This window comes from Lepidochelys kempii, chromosome 11 (genome assembly GCF_965140285.1).
Source record: "Lepidochelys kempii isolate rLepKem1 chromosome 11, rLepKem1.hap1, whole genome shotgun sequence".
NCBI lineage: Eukaryota > Metazoa > Chordata > Testudines > Cheloniidae > Lepidochelys > Lepidochelys kempii.
The window spans coordinates 4,265,388-4,278,093 of NC_136390.1; the positions used below are offsets into that span (position 1 = coordinate 4,265,388).

General features: G+C 51.6%; 1 protein-coding gene across 2 annotated transcripts in view; it reads right to left on the minus strand.

Moving 5' to 3' along the window:
- Window positions 1–9,199, minus strand: part of IGFBP2 (insulin like growth factor binding protein 2) — a 109,567-nt gene extending 100,368 nt beyond the window's left edge. For both annotated transcript variants that reach the window (XM_073304996.2, XM_073304997.2), the window contains exon 1: window positions 8,803–9,199. In XM_073304996.2, the coding sequence (XP_073161097.1) occupies window positions 8,803–9,184 (382 nt within the window). In that variant the 5' untranslated portion in view covers window positions 9,185–9,199. The remainder of the gene's footprint in view (window positions 1–8,802) is intronic.
- Window positions 9,200–12,706: the final 3,507 nt, after the last annotated feature.

Below are 12,706 nucleotides of genomic sequence, written 5' to 3' on the forward strand. Positions count from 1 at the left end.
CCTAGCCTCTGACTTCCTGCTTTTCACAATCAACCTGTGCAAATAAGACTGGTATTTCTGGGCAGCAGTTCGCTGTGTTCTGCCACTACCACAAACAACAGAGTGTGAGGATGACGCTTTCCTGGAACTGACCACCTTCGGGTTGTCCCCTAGTATCTTTCCAGGGACTAATCTTTGAAATCACAGACCTCACTTTACTTCTAGTTTTGCTATAACTGCCTTGTTTACTCATCATGCGTGCTTTTGACCAAACAGTCCAGGCAATTACTATGAGACACTGCTTAATATCATCAATACAACAAGGGGAGGGGTTTGTCCCCTAACCTCTGCACACCCCAGTTATGACAGATATTTCACTCTTTTCACACTGGACCATGCATGTACAAGAACTATTACGTTTTCCTGATACAAACGATTGTTGTGAATTTTGAGAGGGGTGCGAGAGTCCTAGAGCAAATAAGTGCATTTGGCAGACATATGAAACAGCATGTTATTGTTTGGAGTGGGGCAATTAATAGAGCACTTTCCCAGATTACCTGGGCCAGAGACCTGCCATTAATACAGCTAACCCAACAAGAAAAAGCAATATATTTAAAGCCTCAACTGGCAACTGCAAGCCTGAGCACACATCTACAACTATTAACAGATGTGAGCAGCTGGTGATAATGTGTAATAAAAGAGACCAACGGATTCAATTCATACTCTTGGCAGATGCATTAAATACTGTTGTGCATGAGACATGTAACACAGCAGCAACCAAGGAAAAGCCAGGTGAATGTGTGTGAAAACACCTTTGAAAACAGTTCTACCTACACACACACACACACACACACACACACAATTACTTTGTGCAACTAGGACAAGAAACAAACACATGTAAAGTCTGCTAAACTGCCTATAGATATAGCTTATCTTTCTCAGTCAGAGAAAGAAAACCTAGGTGGTTTTAAATCTTGGATCTAGGTACATAACTGGATCCAATGCTCTTTCTAGTATGAAAGAAAAGCTTTACAATGTCCTCAAACTTTAATTCCATCTGTGCGCGTCTCTCTCTCTCTCTCTTTACCTAACGTGTTCACATAATTTCTCTGAAAGAATCAAAGTGCCAATGGTTTATTTGGCCTTCCTCCTCTTCATGAAGCTAAGATCAACCAGTCAAGAACAGAAAAAATATCATGTGATTTACAAGAGCTAGCATATGACACAAATAGCAAATACTCTGAATATTCATAAACAAGAAGTTCTATCAGCTAAAATGTTTGTACAAAAGAGTCTGTAAACAATTAGAATAAAAAAACAAATTTGTAAAAATCACATTATGTTCACGAATAACTTGTGAGCAAATGCAATGGCTATACTAGTCAGATAAACAAACCACAGCTAATCATTTGACAATCTCTAGTGCAAAGTTTCATAAATAAATACACCCCCTATGCTCCATTTTTCACTGTTCTCCCTTCTCATTGTTTATCCAAGCTCAATTCCTGGATGTGGATAAAACAAATGACATGAAGTTTCTCTCAGCCAGAACTTCTAACTATTCCCTCAGCAAATACCGCTTTTAGTTAGCAACAAACTGGAACCAAGAGGAAAAGAAACAATTGCCTCTTGGGACAAGGAGGAAACAGAACATTTGCCAACGGACAGGACAAAAATAAAACACTTCTTTAGTAAGCGTCCTGAAGTCTTCAAAATCTTCACCCCTTCCTACAAACCACCACTGTCACCTCAGTGAGGAGAAAGTGTGTGGAGACAGGAATTGTTATGTTATATTCAATGAGCTGCTTCATAATTATTTATTATTTGTTGTCCCATTGTGCTAGGTCCTGTACAGACACATCCTGCTCCAAAAAAGCTTACATAGATTAACCAACCCACTACTTGCTCCAAGTGAAGCTGGATCGCACACTAAACCTTCCACGACCATCTGAAGAAGGTAACCGCCAACATGAAAACAGGGGTCAACCTGGTCCAGAAACTGGGAAGCACAAGCTGGGGAGCATCAGCATCAGTGATACGGAGATCAGTGATGGTCCTGATATACTCCGTAGCCGAGTTCTGTGCACCCTTATGGACCAGAACTTGTTGATGTCCAACTGAACACTGCAACGCAGTGAATCACTAGAACCCTCAAGTTGACACCAACACCTTGGCTGCCGCTTCTGTCGCACATTGCTCCCCCATCCATTCGCCGTGATGCCTCAACCCTTCGGGATCGTGGAAAATGAACATCTCCCCATCCAACGGAACCTTAACAATGCCCCTCACCACCACCTGAAGTCATGTAAGCCTTTCTGGACCCATGCATTTAACCTTCGCCAATGCAACTTCACATCTGATGAAGCTTGGAAAGCGAAACTGAGTTCACAAGAAGTCACAAATACACACCTTGAGAAAGACCTGATGCAGTAGACCCCTGGCTTTGATTTCCTGCGAAGCTCCTGGGCAACCCTAAACTGCATCTGCACAAATCGTAGCAGATACGCATACTTGCTGCACAAATGGAAAATTAAAGACTCTCCAGTGTGTGACTGCGATCACCCTGAACAGATCATGGAACTGCTCAATGCCCGATTCACGAATACAAAGGAGACATCACAGTGATACACTCTGGTACTCCTGACACAATTATCTGGCTTAACCATCTGAATGTAAAATTAAAGTAGTTACTCTACATCAGCCATACGAAGAAGATGACCAACCTTCTGGAAGCACCACACAGCAAGGATGAGAGAATGAGCTGTATTCTATTCTGGCTCATGCATCATCAACAGAGTGGTTAAATACATTCCATTTGAAGTTATTTTAATTTCTGGAAACTCATGTGTGGTCCACACAAAGTGTAACCTAACTTTTGTGGCAAGAGCCCTGCGTTCTGCAGCACTTCAGCACAAGACTGGAGATTTTGCAGCATCTTGAGAGAAATTAAAACACAGAGGTCTTCACTGGATCAAAGATGGAAATGAAAGACACCCTCACTACATTGCCCAGTGTTTTTCGAGTTAATAGTACAGTCAATTTATTTTATGTTACCTCTATATTTGTAATTGTCAATATGAGATACAAATCTGGATTGAAAATGCTTAACTGTAGTCTAGCAGTTGTTGGGTGGAAGATGGAGTTTTTTTTGGTCTTTGGCCCTCAAGGATGTGAGGCATTTGGAGTTTGTCAAATAAGCACTATAGCTGGATGTTACAATGATCCACGGTGAAAAAGTTAACTATTCTGATGCTGATGTTTGTATTATTAGCTTTCAAAGTTAACACCCTATTGAGGTGAATGGGCCAGTTTCCACCTTTCCAACCTATTGTTTCAGGCTGTCTGATTAGTTAACGTTTGGAAGGATTGCTTTGCAATCGTAAGACCTAGAAACTTATTTTTAAATGAAAGCTGATATTCTGGAGCATAAGTCAGTGGCAAAGGGTGAATTCTGTGACAGTTTCTACGGACTTGGAATTGCAAAGTACACAAGGCCCTGATTACTAGTGATGATACATGAGCCAGAAAAAACAAAGGTTGACTTTTACATCCCATGATCCCAAGCTGATTCTGCTGCTCTGGCAGTTAGAAAAACAGTCTTTTTGCTAAATTTGAGCTAGAATAATTGAGACACAAACAAGGAACCCTACAATGCAGAGTACCATCTTTAAAGCCACTTTTCAGAATTAGAAGCATGGTTTAACCCTAAAGCCTAATCTGCAATAAGGAAAAAAAGATGTTCTCTCCATTTGGGTCAGCTAACTCAAGATCAAATCCCAGTGAAGAAGACAAAGCAATTTGTAGTTTTCACACACGTTAGCTGGTCAAGTTAAAGTCTAGTCTCCCCATAGTCTTTATTTCAACCTGCTAACGTGTGAAAACTACAAACCAGCTAAGATTTTGCCTCAAATTAGCTAACACAGATTAGGAACACACCTTTTGTCCTAGTGAAGACACTGCCTAGGTGTCCCAGTAATAATTTAAATTCAACATGGCAAAACCAGTATTTCTCATTCCCATACTCCTATGCACTGAATTAGTACAGCAAGCTTTCTCTTACACTGCCTCCTACCAGTGAGCCTCACCCCTGCCCTGGAGTGATCACCTCTAAGGGCAAAAATGCAAAAGAACAGTCTCTATGGCCCATTCAGTTCTTGGCCTCTCTAAAACGGTGTAAGAGAAAGACAATTATTTTGACTGGAGTTGTGTGTTTGTAATCTGAACACTTCTTTCCTTTCTCTTTGATTCACACCCATCAGCTCAACAGTGACAATGGGGCCAAATTAAATCTTCCCACCATTTTCTATCTGGTGCCAGATTCACAGCTTCCTCTATTTCTAGTTCTTTGCACACAGGAATGTATTGCCATCTACGGTATCCTTTCTGGGTCCATTCTTGGCACATGTCCTAACCACTGCAGTCATCTTTCTTGAATCTCCTGTAACAGTGTTATTTCTTCCTCTGTTTTCCTATCTCTTCATTTTTATTTCCTACAGTCTTGAAACTCTCAGTATGCCCCAAGTCAGCTTATTTCTGCGGTCAAAATCTTTCGTTCATCTGCTTTCCTCATACTTCCGCATTCCAACCGATACAACGGTTATCAGCATGGCAGTCGTCTCCTGTATGCTGATTTTTGTTTGTAGATTCACGAAATGATATTGACCTCACAGCTTTGACCGAGGAAGATTTATAGATAACAACTGACCAGGTAGACTGGAAAAGCAGAAAATTTGGTTTGAAGATCAGCACAGAGAAGACAAAACTTATGACCACTGGAAGATAAAAGAAAGAGATAAAGGTCAAACTCAGAGACAAAGAACTAGAAGAAATGGAAAAAATTGCGGACCTTGGAGGACTAGTACTGAAGAATGAGAATTGTAAAGATGATAAGAAGAATCAGACTAGCTGCTACAGCCTCTGGAAAACTGTGAAAGATCTGGAAGGCTAAAGACATTTCAATAAAAACAGCAATCTGGACACTCATCCTCTCAGAAAGAGACTGAAACTCACCAAATCATTTCATATGGTCTTTAGAACAGCAATCAGAGAATAAGAATGGTCTAGCTATATTGGCCTTTGGGAGCCCCAGGTTCAAATCCCTGCTCTGCTACAGGCTTCCTGTGTGACTTTGGGCAACTCAGTCTCTCTGTACCTTGGTTTCCCATCTGTAAAATGGAGATAACAGCATTTTAACTACCTCCCAAGGATGCTGTAAGGATATATGTGTTAAAGATTCTGAGATCCTCAGATATGGTGGGAGCCATATAAGCACTTTAGATAGATGGCAACAAATTTGTTCCCTAGCTTATACAGTTACAGTGAGCAGAGCGTAAAATTTACTATAAAATGATGTAAAATAAACTGTAAAAGAAGAGTACAATTTCAATGGCATCAAAACTATTGCTGCAGACCAGATCCTGCGAGGGGCTGAGCATCTCAGCTTCCAGCTTCTGTGGGAGTTGAGAGCACTCCGCACTCTGTGGCATCAGGCCCCAAGGGTGCATCTATAAATTCTCACACAGGTTTTCACTGACTGCTATTTTCTTCCGACATTCCCAACAGCTTCAAATTACTCCAAACCCCTTGTGCAACGAGCAGCGCTGCACGTTTCCTAGCTGTGTGGTGGTTTATGTTTCTTTCTGCCTACAACCATTTCTGGATTGGCATCGCAGACCTAATTGGAAGACTAAACAATGCTGGATCCCACAGCAGGAGAATTTTCAGAGTCTTATTCCTTGTTTCACTTGGGCAACCTTCCTGCCTCTCATCAGATATAAAATAACTTGCCAACCCTCTAATTTAAAGAGCAACATATGAGTTTCACATTCCAATCCCCAACCAGCAAAAGGAGACTTTTCAAACTGGAAGGGTGAAGACAGGGTGAATTCCTTGAAATGCATAAAAAGGAAGGATCAGCACCTGCCTTTTTGCAAGAGAAAACTGCTCTCACAACACAGCATGCTTCAAACTATTTGACATCAGCGGCTGAAAGAGAATTTGATTCTCCCCAACTCCTCAAACTTGAGAACTGAGCAGAATGAATTTCATGGTTCTCTGTTACTGTTTGAAATGGAAAAACAAACCTCTTCCATCCTTATTTTGGGTGCATGTTGCAGCTAGAAGGTACAGTATGAATTTCAACAAAAGAACATCAGGGGAAGCTGACAGTTTTTTCTGCTGTTAGGAACTCCCCCGCAATGGTTGCAACAACCTGTTAAAACTTATGCAGCTCGAAATGACTGAATCCTTCTCTCTTTGGTGCAAGAGGATGTCCAACTCCTTTTGCAAAGACATGCTCAGCTCTGAGTATTAAAACAGCTTGCTTTATTCTGCTCCATTTGCCATTATTTATCCCTATGGGCATTACAGAGTAACACATACAGAGCACTAAAGTGTTTTTAAAATTTGTTATTGTGTGTGTGTGTGTCTGTATGTATATATATAAAAAATTGCACAAACTGCAAGGAAACAAGAAACTTAAAACCAGACAAAAAACCCCACTGAAGTAACAAAAGCTCTGAGAGAAACCCACAAATGCAAGAAAACAGCATTCAGTAAGGAAACCCCTTACTTACACTTACATTTGTACAGAAGTTATTGTGCTTTTCTCTCCCTCTCCCCCTTCTAACAGCACAAGTAAAAACTGGAAAGTCAACTCGAGATGACAAACCTAAGTGTCCACAATTTTCTGGAGAGTGTAAAATCAGACTATTGACATTTGTTTTCTTTAAGCTGAGCAAGATTTCACATCAACAGTGTTCTCAAGAGTTCTGGCTTTCTAAAGATCTTTACACACTTTATGCTACCTAGAAGCTCCAAACAAGAACAGGCAGCACTGTGACATGGGCAATGTAGACGCGCTTTATCCCCGGGGGAGAGCTCTCCCAGTGATAAAAAATAACCACTCCTAACGAAGGGTGGTAGCTTTATCCCGGCGATAAAGCGCTGTCTATAACAGTGCTTTTCAGCACTAAAGCTTTTTTCGCTTTGGGGGCGGGGGGGGGGGGTGTTTTTTCACAACCTTGAACGACTAAAGTTTTAGTGCTGAAAGTGGCAGTGTAGACACAGCCATTGTGTTAGCAATGTACCCTCAGGGTATGTCTACACAGCAAAGAAAAACCCACTACTGGCCCATGCCAGCCAACCTGGGGCTGTTTCATTGCTCCCCTCAGCAGTCGCGCCCCCCGGCTCCCCTCATCCACTCCCCAGGCTCCCCATCAGCCCAGCTCCCCTCACTACCCCTCCCTCGGGCTTCCCCTGAGCCACCCCCCTGGACTCCCCCTCAGCCTAGCTCCCTTCACCACACTGAGATCTCCCTCACCTGCCCCCCCCAGGGTCCCCTTGCCTCAGCTCCCTTCTCCCCACTGGGGTCCCTCTCACTTGCATCCCCTGGCTCGCCCACAGTGAGCTTTCCTCACTCACCCCCCAAGTTCCCCCTCACCTGGACAGCCTCACCCCACTGGGGTCCCCTTCCCCCTCAGCTCTCCTCACCCAACCCCCAGGTTCCCCCTCAGCCTGTCTCCCCTCCCCCACTGGGGTCCTCCTCGCCCCACTGGAGTGCCCCCGCCCCCTCAGACTCCCCTCACTTGCCCCTCCAGGTTCCCCATCATCTCAGCTTCCCTCAACCCACTGGGATCCCCTCACATGCACACCCACACCCCCTCACCTCACCCCACCGGGGTCCCACAGCCCGACTCCCCTCACATGCCCCCCCACCATCCCACCCTCCTGGGCTCCGGGCACCTGCGCCCCCCCCGCTGTCGCGCCCCCCCAACTCCGCTCACCTGCATGCCCCCCCACTGTCCCGCCCCTGCTCCACTCACCTGCGTGCCCCCTACTGTCCCGCCCCCCTCACCTGCGCGCCCCCCCACTGTCCCACTCCCCTCACCTGCGCGTCCCAGGCTCCCCTCACCACCCCTCACCTGCGTCCCCCCCGCTGCCCCGCCCCCCCGCTCCCCTCACCTGCGCGCCCCCCCACTGTCCCACTCCCCTCACCTGCGCCCCCCCGGCTCCCCTCACCTGCGCTCCCCCCCCGCTGTCCCGCCCCCCCGGCTCTGCTCACCTGCGCTCCCCCCTCCGTCCCACTCACCTCACCTGCGCCCCCCCCGCTGTCCCGCCCCCCCCGGCTCCCCTCACCTGCGCCCCCCCCGCTGTCCCGCCCCCCCCGGCTCCCCTCACCTGCGCCCCCCCCGCTGTCCCGCCCCCCCGGCTCTGCTCACCTGCGCTCCCCCCTCCGTCCCACTCACCTCACCTGCGCCCCCCCGGCTCCCCTCACCTGCCCTCCCCCCCCGCTGTCCCGCCCCCCCAGCTCCGCTCACCTGCGCTCCCCCCTCCGTCCCACTCACCTCACCTGCGCCCCCCCCGCTCCCCTCACCTGCGCCCCCCCCGCTGTCCCGGCCCCCCCCGGCTCCCCTCACCTGCGCCCCCCGGCTCCCCTCACCTGCGCTCCCCCCCCAGCTGTCCCGCCCCCCCCGGCTCCGCTCACCTGCGCTCCCCCCTCCGTCCCACTCACCTCACCTGCCCCCCCGGCTCCCCTCACCTGCGCTCCCCCCCCCGCTGTCCCGCCCCCCCCGGCTCCCCTCACCTGCGCCCCCCCCCGCTGTCCCGCCCTCCCCCCCGGCTCCCCTCACCTGCCCCCCCGGCTCCCCTCACCTGCGCCCCCCCCCCGCTGTCCCGCCCCCCCCGGCTCCCCTCACCTGCGCTCCCCCCCCGCTGTCCCGCCCCCCCCGGCTCCCCTCACCTGCCCCCCCCGGCTCCCCTCACCTGCGCTCCCCCCCCCCGCTGTCCCGGCCCCCCCCACCTGCCCCCCCCGGCTCCGCTCACCTGCGCCCGGCTCGGCGCTGGCCCCGTACTCGGCGGCGTCCCGTCTCCGGGCGCAGGTGCCCTGGCCCTGCACCAGCGCCTGCAGCGGCAGCTCGGCGCCGGGGTGCGGGTAGCAGCGCAGGCCGGCGGCGCAGCGCGGCGTGTACACCCCGCACGACTGGCTCTCCAGGCGGGCGCAGACCGGGCAGCAGCCGCAGCCGGGCTCCCGCACCAGCTCCGGGCAGGCGGCGGCCGGGGCGCAGGCGGCCAGGCGCTCGGCGGAGCAGGGCGGGCAGCGGAACAGCACCTCGGGCAGCGCCGGCCGCGCCAGCGCCGCCGCCAGCAGCAGCAGCCGGAGCCAGGCGGCCGGAGCCGGGCGGCAGCGACCGACCCGCGGCAGCATCGTCGCGGGAGTGCGGCGGGGCGGCGGGGCGGGCGGGCGGGCAGGTGGCAGCCTCCTCCCGGCCCCCCGGGGAGCCGGCAGCGCCGCCGGGTCCTAGAGCCGCCCGCTCCGCCCACCCCGGCCCCCGCTACTGGACAGTGCCGGGGGGGGCGGGATGGGGGGCTGCCCCCTCCAGCCCAGTGCCGGGGGGGGCGGGCTCGGGGCTGCCCCCTCCAGCCCAGTGCCGGGGGGGGCGGGATCGGGGGCTAACCCCCTCCAGCCCAGTGCCGGGGGGGGCGGGATGGGGGGCTGCCCCCTCCAGCCCAGTGCCAGGGGGGGGCGGGATCGGGGGCTAACCCCCTCCAGCCCAGTGCCGGGGGGGGCGGGATGGGGGGCTGCCCACTCCAGCCCAGTGCCGGGGGGGGCGGGATCGGGGCTGCCCCCTCCAGCCCAGTGCCGGGTGGGGGGGCGATCTCGGGGGCTGCCCACTCCAGCCCAGTGCCGGGGGGGGCGGGATCGGGGCTGCCCCCTCCAGCCCAGTGTCGGGGGCGGGGGCCGAGCTCGGGGGCTGCCCACTCCAGCCCCGTGCCGGGAGGGGCCGGGAACGGGGACTGCTCCCCTCCAGCCCAGTGCCGGGGGGGCCAAGCTCGGGGGCTGCCCCCCTCCAGCCCAGTGCCGTGGGCGGGGGCCGAGCTCGGGGGCTGCCCCCTCCAGCCCAGTGCCGGGGGGGGCGGGATCGGGGGCTGCCCCCTCCAGCCCAGTGCCGGGGGGTGGCGGGCTCGGGGGCTGCCCCCTCCAGCCCAGTGCCGGGGGGAGGGGCGGGATCGGGGACTGCTCCCCTCCAGCCCAGTGCCGGGGGGCGGGGGCCGAGCTCGGGGGCTGCCCCCCTCCAGCCCAGTGCCGGGGGGGGGAGTCGGGATCGGGGCTGCCCCCCTCCAGATCAGTGCCGGGGGCGGGGGCCGCGCTCGGGGGCTGCCCCCCTCCAGCCCAGTGCGGGGGGATCGGGATCGGGGACTGCCCCTCACCGAGTGCGGGGCGGCAGACTAAATTCCTGGACCCTCCTCCGCAGTCCCAGGGCGCTTGGCTCGGGTCTCGCCCAGTGCCGGAGGGCTGAGATACCCCCGCCACCCAGTGCCAGGTTATGGGGCTGCTCCAGGTCCTGTGCCAAGGAATCTGGCTGGTGTTTGCTTCCATGTCAGCCAAGCGACTGGAGTTTTGAAGGGTGAATGAGACTGGGATCAAGGGCTGCCCCTTCTGCGTGCCTGCTGAGATATGCCCAGCTTGTGTACTCCGTGTGGAAGAAGCAAATTGACAGCGGGGCCAGGCAGATTGAAAGAAACCAGGCACTTGGTGTCTACATCCCAGCTATGGAAGGACTGAAAGCGGCTACTAAAGGAGTAGGCAGAATCAGTTTGAGGCTGAAACATACATAAGAAATCTCAGCACCCCTCTGTTTCCCGAAGAAGGTGAACTTCCATACCCATTATTTTAATAGCCCCATCTATTCCAGCGCCTCACACCACCTCTGAGATGTAGGGAAGTGCTATCCTAATTTTATAGAGGTGGAAACAAAGGCACTGAGAAGTTAAGTGACTTCTTCAAGGGCACATCCCAAGTCTTTTGCAGAGCCAGGAATATAAACCTGATCTTCTACTTTCCAGGTTTCTGGCTTAACCACAAAACCGTGCTTCCTCCTTAGTCCATAAGAAGCATTCATTTCTGTTAAAGATCACTGGTCTTAAATAAGTTTCTGGAGAGATGTTCCAATTCAGCAAGTCTTGATGCAGGGAGGTACATTCTGCATATCTACTTTCTCCTTTGCATGGGTCCCTAAGTGTTTGTAATACACTTAATGATTCTCAGATGGAGGGTGCAACAGAAAGGCATAGTTGTATCCAGATGAAACTGGAAGTGCCAAACCACATGACCAAAACCCTCTCCTTGTGATATTTCCCAGATTCCAGAAATTCATAGAGGTATCCAGATATTGATGCTTAAGGAACTAAACCTCAGAACCTTTGGAGGTTGACCTGGTCCCTACTCCTGATGAGTACCCAGCAGATCGAATAATACCTATTTCTTATATAGTGCTTTTCATCAGTAGATCTCAAAGTGTTTCACAATCTTTGATGCATTTATCCTCACAACACTCTGGTGCGGAAGGGAAGTATTAGTACATATAGGGATCTGAGGCACACAAAAGCCAATTGACTTCATAGAATATCAGGGTTGGAAAGGACCTCAGGAGGTCATCTAGTCCAACCCCCTGTCAAAGCAGAACCAATCCCCAATTTTTGCCCCAGATCCCTATAACAGCCCCATCAAGGACTGAATTCATAACCCTGGGTTTAGCAGGCCAATGCTCAAACCACTAAGCCATCCCTCCACCCCTGAGATCATGTCGGGAGTCTGTGGCAGAGCAGAATTCTGTTCTCCCAAGTTCGAGGCTTGTGCCCTAACCCCTGAACAATCCTTCTCTCTGCTCCAAGGAAAGTCAATGCACTGCAATAGGGGAGCCAATTGTAAGTTCAGCCAGATAAAAGAAAAGTTAGTGAGAGAAGGCGTGAGAACTGCAGCTACATTATTACTATTTCTATGGCAGTAGCTACCTAGAGGCTTCAAACAAGATCAGGACCCTATGTTAGGGATGTACCCTTAAGGTCTATGCAGCAAAGAAAAACCCACGCCGGGCCCATGCCAGCCGACTTGGGCTGTGGGGCTGTTTCATGGCTGTGTAGACTTCCAGGCTTGGGCTGGAGCCTGAGCTCTGGGACCCTTGGACTCCAGCTGGCACAGGCCAGCCATGGGCATCTAGTTGCCTTATAGATGTATCTTGAGTGGCTGTGTGATGGATGCCATCCTGGCAATATATCAGGGACTAAGGCCATGACTACGCTACAAACTTTGGTTGACGCAAGTTACATTAGTGTAAGGTCACCGCAGTTAGTAGATCACTTATGTATGTGGATACTTGCGTCGGCACTGCACGTAGACACAGGTGCTCCTGGTGACAATACACAGTGCGGTGCACCATGGTAGGTATCACAGTGTGCAACCTGTCCAGGGCACTGTCTTTTGGGAAGTTTTGACAATGCATAGTAGGGCAGAAATGAGTTGAGTAGGGTTGACTGGGAGCAAGGGTTCAACTTGCCAGCGTGCAACGGTCTCTATCCCATAATGTTATCTATATCCCATAATTTTCACAACTTTTTTTTAAAATGCCACAAACCCACATGGCTCTCCTTGCTGTCTGCCATGTCTTACAGAAGAATGGAGCCTGCACAGCTCTGCACTACTGTCATGAGCATTGCAAGCACAGGATGCACGATCCTCCCGTATTTGCAGTCATATGAAGAACCGAATCAGCGGAAAAGGACAGATTGCTGTGAGACATAGCGAGAACCAATTCCAGGTTGTTGGTGGCAATCATGGAGCAGCTGCAGATGGTGGAGCGCCACTTCTGGGCCCGAGAAACAAGCACGGATTGGTGGGATTACATCATAATGCAGGTTTAGGATGAAGAGAAGTGGCTACAGAACTTTC